The following is a 6,799-nucleotide window of genomic DNA, read 5'->3' as shown; positions in this document are numbered from 1 at the left end:
TTGTGTCTTTGTGTATCTTAGGAACTTGCATGAGCCTTGTTACCTGATCATACAGAATCTGAATCCCAGCTTTGCCAAGTTACTTAACCTGAGCCTTTATTTCCACATCCATACAATGGGAATAATAATATTAACTTCAAAGGATCGGGGGCGGTTGATATACTTTAACCACCCTCAATTCTTTTCTTTGCTTTTTTAAAAAAATTTTTATTGATTGATTTTAGAGAGGGAGAGGATCATTGCCCTGTTGTTTCACTTATGTATGCATTCATTGGTTGCTTCCTGTATTGTATGTGCTCCTATGGGAGATGGAGCAAACTTGGCGTATCCAGACTATCAGGATGATGCTCTAACCAACTGAGCTATCTGGCCAGGGCCTCTAGCTCAGTGATTTTCAACCTTTTTCATCTAATGGCACACATAAACTAATTACAAAAATTCTACAGCACTCCAAAAAATATATTTTTTGTCGATCTAACCAAAAAAAATAGGTATAATATTGATTCATTCATACCGGATAGCTATTGTTGTGATGGCTGTTGTCATTTTTTTATTTGACAATCTAAGAGAAAAGAGGTCAGTGCCCCTGACTAAATAGTCAGGTATTGCATGTTTTAAAAATTCTTGTGCCTTCTGAGGCACACCAGTTGAAAATCACTGAGCTAGCTAAATTTTGTTATCGGCTTATTTATAATATAATATTCCACTGCTGGTTTTTTAGGTAACAAATATCCCTGTGGAAAGGCTCTATTTGTGGTGCTGAATAACCATTATATAATAAATGTCTCTTTAAACTAAAAGAACATATATATATGAAATAACTTGTGTAGTCAAGCTAACCCATTTAGATTTGTTTTCACTTTATAAAAAAATTTTTTTTAAAAAAAACCACACGCACCTGTGTGTTGAATGAAGTGTGTTTTAACTCAGCAAGATTATTGCACACAATACACAGACATAACACTCAAGATGTACATGAGGCTGCTTGTGAACAAAGCAAGACCTAGCACTCCATTTCAGCCTTCCAAATCAAAGCCTTGTTCCAACTGCTTTTATATTCCTTCTTACCTCTGTTGATCCACCCTTATCTTACCTATCTACTTTTAGGGTGTTTTTAATTGCAGGAGTTTGGCGGTGAATTTAAGTAAACAACTACCTCCCCACAAAGTGTTTTTCACCCTAACCTGTTCAATTTAGCACTGCAAAGCGGAGTATCTCGTCCATTCTCCTGTAAACGCTGGTTCAGAGTGGACCGGGCACAGGGGAGCTGCAGTCCCTTTCAAAATCACCTAAAGGCAGTGATCAAGATTCCCCGAGCCTCAGCTCAGTCGTTTGCTAGAGGGCTGCGTTTTGCGCCGAGACTAAAGTGGAGACCGCTGGGGATTAAGCTTCAGCCCCCACTCCCCAAACTGCTGCGTGTGCGAGAAGGGGGTGGGGGGGGAGTGTATCCAAGGAAGCGGAGAGGCAGAAACAGACCGGCAACAGGAGGTAGAAACCGTGGAGTCAGAAGCCGCAGGCTCCACAGACTCGCACAGACACGACTGAATCCTAGATGGCAGCTAATAGTCACATTGATTTTTAATTTAGTTATTTAGAATTTTAATTTTAATAGCAAATATGGTTAATAAGTACCGTACAAATCTAAACATTAGAACGCGGCGAGCAGCTAGCGGGGAAGCGCCGTAGGAGCAGAAGCGGCGGCCGCGAACCCCGCCCCTTCCCTCCCGCCGCTGGCCCCGCCCACGCGGCTGAGCTCCGCCCCGGCCGCGGCCACGCGCGCCGAGCCTCCGGTCCCCGCAGTCTCTGTCGTCACGTCCGGGGGCGGTCCGGGACGCCGGGGGCGGGCCCGGGTGGGGCCGGGACGCCTTGGGGGGCCGGACAGGGCGGGGGTGGGGTTGTGGCGGTGCTCTGGGTGACAACGGTCAGTAATGAAGGTGGCCGCGGCGAGGCGGCAGGCTCAGCAGCGCCGGGCGGGGGTGGCGCCCGGGCCGCGCCAGTGAGACCTCGGGCCCGCGCGGCGAGATGGGGACCCGGCGCGGGGAGTGAGGTGGCGGCGGCAGTAGCGGCGAGCGGAACTTTAGCCGGAGGGGCTCTCAGGACTGCCCCTCTGGCTCGCCTGCCTCCCCCTGCAGCCCCTCGGCCCCCGCGTCCCGCGGGACCGGCTCGGCGACGGCGGGGGCATGTGGCGCTGGGTCCGGCAGCAGCTGGTAGGTACCTCCGTCCTGTCACCTCCCGGGCGCCCCGGCGGAGCCGCTCAGGCCCGGGTGGCGGGGAAGGGCTCGCGGCGCGGAGCCGCGAGGCCCGGGTGCGGGCGTCGAGCTAGGCCGCAGCAGGGGCGGGCGCGGGGCCGGAGCCGCCTGAGCCCCGCGCAGCCCGGGCGCGCGTCTCGCCTGCCCGCTGGCGGCGGGAGGTGGCCGCCCCCGGCCCGCGCTCCTCGGTTGCTCCCGCCTCCTCGCCGGTCCTCGGCGGCTGTGGCCAGCAGCGGGGGTCCGGAGCGGGCCCGGCGTTACCCCTGAGGAGACGGGGCGAGGGAATGGAGTGGAAAGAGGCCAGCGTTTCCTGCCTGGAGCAGTTTGGGACCCGTTTGAGCGAAGGGGGGGAGGACTTGACTTGGCCCCTCTGGTCACCGCGCGCAGTTAGTGTCAAGATTCTGCGTGGCGCTGATGATCGGAAAGGAGGGTTCCTCGTCTAGTGTAACCCCTCAGAGTGGAAGAAGTGTTACCCAAGGCCTGGGTGAGAGACAGAAAAGATTCCGACACCCCGTTTACTTTCGGAAAAGATTTGTACGATAGGTAGGCTACGTGTTCCTACCTTGTCTTCCTTCACCCCGCCGCGAGTGAAACTTTTGGAATGTCGACCTTACTTTTTTCCATTCTCCTGAAGGCAGTTTGAACGAGCCTGGTTTGGAACCAGTGGAACATCTGGGGGGGTGGGGGGGGGGGAGAAATCTTAGAAGAGGGCGATTTAAGGCATATCAAAAGCGCCACCTTTCTTAGAACTAATTCAGATAGAAAAATCTTTCCTACCTCCTGGCAACTACAACACTAAGGCAACAGTGAAAATTAGGACAAAAATTGCTTCTGGCTGAAGAAGCCGAACCTTGTCTCGGTGATGAGGTCTGTTACTGGTTACTGCTTAATTTCTAAATCGCATTAGTTAAATGCTTCTAGAATTCGGTGGTTTCGTTTACTAAGTCAAAAGGCAGTGAAGCAAACACGATTTTTGTGAGAATAAAGCATTGACCCTCCTGCTCCAGAACAACATTTTAATGTTAAGACTGAGAATTACTCTGTTTTAGAGCCAGCCTTCTCTTAATTCATTTTGCAGCGGGCATTATTCTAAAAAAAGAATAAATTTTATAAATGAAACTAGAACTGCCTGCCACTCCCACAAACAAATGGTGGCTATTTTTAGTTAATTGTGAATTCAGATACCCAAATATATGCCTTATTAGGAAACCAAGCTAATGATATTATTATAATTCCATATTGTGGTAAGACTTTGTTGCAGTAAGCTGTAGCACAGTAACTTGACTCGAAGTTAATTATTATTTTTCGAAGTTAATTATTACAGGTCTGATCTCATGCTTTTGACTTGCCAATCTTCCTGTGTGGAAGGCTTATTTATGGTGTTTTACCTGGAAGATCATTCTGAAGTGGTTTTCTCAAAGCTTTTCCTAGTAGATTAAGACACCACTTCTCAGTGTTAGGTATTTTTGTTAACCTGAATAAAATCCTGCTTGTATAACCACTCATGTTCAAGACAGGCAATCTGGTAATGTTTTTAAAAAATGACTTCAAGTGAATGCAACGTAAAGGAAGGACAGGAAGTTGTGTGGTTAATTTCTAAGACTATTGCCTTACTGAATGGTTAACAAGTTGAACACGTTGCTGTGCATTAAAAAAAAATGCTATCTCTGACATTTAGTTGCTCATCTTGCTGGTTTTATTTTTAAGTTATCATATTCTCCAAGTATGTAATCAGACCTGTGCCAATTTAGGACTTTGTACCTCTGATTAACTTTGTACAGTCACTTAAATTATACATTAAGGATAGTGGATATACACAGTAATGAAAGCATATTTTACTATCCCAGTCACAGGCAGCTATTCTAGTTACCAGGAATTACTAAGGACTAGTTTAGATTATTCTTCCATTTGCTCAATGGATTGAGTCATCCATGTCTTTTAGGAAGAGGCTCATTTTAAAAATTGAGATAAATAGGATAAAATAAGGAAAATTAATATGCAAATTGCAAGGATACATTTTTGGAGTTCTAAACATACTTTATTCATTATATGAATCATGATTTTCAATAACTTGTCTTGCCAAAAATAATTTATAGTCATTTTATTACAGAAATAACTTATGTTCTAGTAATTTCTCCCTAATTAAATAAATGTTTTACTACTTATCTCCACAAAGTATTTTCACTAACTAGACTCGAGGAAAATCAGGTTTTCAGAAGGTTGATATTTTCTCTTGGGGAAGTAGAGTGGAAAGAAAAGATTGGAATATCCTTTTCTTTTTCTTTTCTCTTTAAATTGATTTGAGAAAGAGAAAAAGAGAAAAACATCGGTGTGAGAGAGAAACATCAATCAGTTGCCTCCCGTATACCCCCTAACCAGGTTTCAAATCCAATGTACCCTGACCAGAAATCCAACCCATGACCCTTCACTTTATGGGAGGACACTCCAACCAACTGAGCCACACCTGATGAGCTGCTCTTTCTCTTTTGTTCTTTCTTTTTTGACTCACAATGCTGAAGTTATTTTACAGTAAGAACATTTTTTTGTCTTTTTGGTACAGTTAGTATTATCCATAGTGTACTCATTTCTAGCAGCATACTATGTGTATTAACTCAGATGAGATGACAGCATTATAATAGAGGAAATACCATTAGCTACTCACTGTATTCTCATATTTAGATTTGTAAAGTAGTTAGTAACCATATTGACTATTAAGATTAAAATTCTAATTAAATTAAAAATTCATGTGACTATTACCTACCGTATTGGACAGCTCTGAGCAGAACATTTTCATTATCATAGAAAATTCTACTGGACAGCACTACTTTAGACTTTTAAGTGAAAGTCTTTTCAATACATATTTTAGTTGATAAGTAATATTTATAGGACAGTGCAATGCTGATTTTATTTTTTTTTTATTTTAAATTATCTTTATTGCTGAAAGTGTTACAGATGTCTCCTTTTTTTTACCCATTGATCCCCTCCACCCTGCACCCCCACCCGTTCAGGTCTTCATTCCACTATTGTCTGTGTTCGTGGGTTATGCATATATGTATATAAGTTCTTAGGTAATCTCTTCCCCACCCCTACCCCTGCCTTCCCTCTGAGATTCATCAGTCTGTTCCATGCTTCTATGTCTCTGGATCTGTTTTGTTCATCGGTTTATTTTGTTCATTAGATTCCACATATGAGTAAGATCATGTGACACTTGTCTTTCTCTGACTGGCTTATTTCTCTTAGCACAGTACTCTACAGGTCCCACTATGCTCTCTCAAAGGGTAAAGAATCCTTTTTTACAGCTGCATAATATTCCATGTTATAAATTCTGAGAAGATGCTTGAAATGATTTCAGTCTTCTTGAACTTGTAGAGACTTGTTTTTTATATTCTAACGTGGTCTGTCTTCAAGAACATCGCATGTGCACTTGAGAAGAATGTATATTCTACAGTTTTGTGGTGAAATGTTCTGTAAATGTCAATTAAATCCATCTGATGTAGTGTGTCATTTAGAGTCACTGTTTCCTTGTTAATTTTTTGTCTGGAAGACCTATCCAGTAAAGTCAGTGGGGTGTTCAATTCCCCTACTATGACTGTATCGCTGTCGATCTCTCCCTTAAAGTCCTCCAGAAGTGTTTTTTTTCAGCCTGTGTGAGTCTTTTGTTCTGAGGTGGGCCTCCTGTAGACAGCATATATTTAGGTCATATTTTCTTAACCATTCAGCTACCCTATGTCTTTTGATTGGATGTAATGCTATGTTTTTAAAGCACTTCCTGTGTGCAGACATTATAATGTGCTAAATACTGAGGATACAAATGTAGGTCAATGAGGGCCTTATTCATCTTTTTATGTGTCTCACACAGTACTTGACATAGAGTAGACATTGGGTACATGTTTGTGAATAAATGTATAGATGAAGGAAGAAAGAATGAATCCTGTAGTAGTGTTTCTGTGTTCAGAGATACAATGATAAAATTCAAGATTGACCAGTCCAGAAGAAAGCTAGAAAATTGCTGTAATTTTACAAAAATACAACTTAATGTTGTTATAGTAAGAATACCATTTCTTAAATTCTCCATAAATGTAGTCCCTTCAGATTTGTATTGGCAGTGGTAGGAAGGCTGGTGAGATTTGTTTTCTGATTCACTGAGAAAAATGGGAAGCTCTTAACTTACACTGCCTCAACTTTCTGTCTCTCATCATACACACTCATTGAACTTGTTTATAACTGTGCTAAATTCTTCCCTTTCCACTTGTCACAAAGGAAGGTGTGACAGTCCTCTTTTTTAAACAAACCTCTTATACTATTATTCCTGTTTTCCCCAGTCCCCATCAAGTACCTATACTAGTATATTTATTCTCTTACTCTTTTCCTTTAACCTGTGAACATGTTCAGGCTTCTCTCAACTATTTTTTCCTGTGCCTGAAAATGTCCAATTCTCTTCAGTTTTCTAAAAAATAGGTCTATCCTGAATAACTGTGCTGTCCAGTACACTTGAAGTGTGGCTAGTTCGATTTGAGATGTTCTTAAGTGTAAAATACACACAGGATTTC

General features: G+C 43.0%; 1 protein-coding gene across 1 annotated transcript in view; it reads left to right on the top strand.

Annotated features, from left to right (window-relative positions):
* The first annotated feature begins 2,043 nt into the window (after nt 1-2,043).
* The window catches only part of ATP11B (ATPase phospholipid transporting 11B (putative)), a 91,042-nt gene continuing 86,286 nt past the window's right edge, over nt 2,044-6,799 (top strand). The window contains exon 1 of the mRNA XM_087818290.1: nt 2,044-2,207. Coding sequence (XP_087674416.1) covers nt 2,181-2,207 — 27 coding nt within the window. The 5' untranslated portion in view covers nt 2,044-2,180. The remainder of the gene's footprint in view (nt 2,208-6,799) is intronic.

The sequence above is a fragment of the Miniopterus natalensis genome, chromosome 6 (assembly GCF_054644295.1).
Source record: "Miniopterus natalensis isolate mMinNat1 chromosome 6, mMinNat1.hap1, whole genome shotgun sequence".
Taxonomy (NCBI): domain Eukaryota; kingdom Metazoa; phylum Chordata; class Mammalia; order Chiroptera; family Miniopteridae; genus Miniopterus; species Miniopterus natalensis.
The sequence above is the reverse complement of the archived record's forward strand: the minus strand, read 5'-3'. Positions and strand labels throughout refer to the sequence as shown.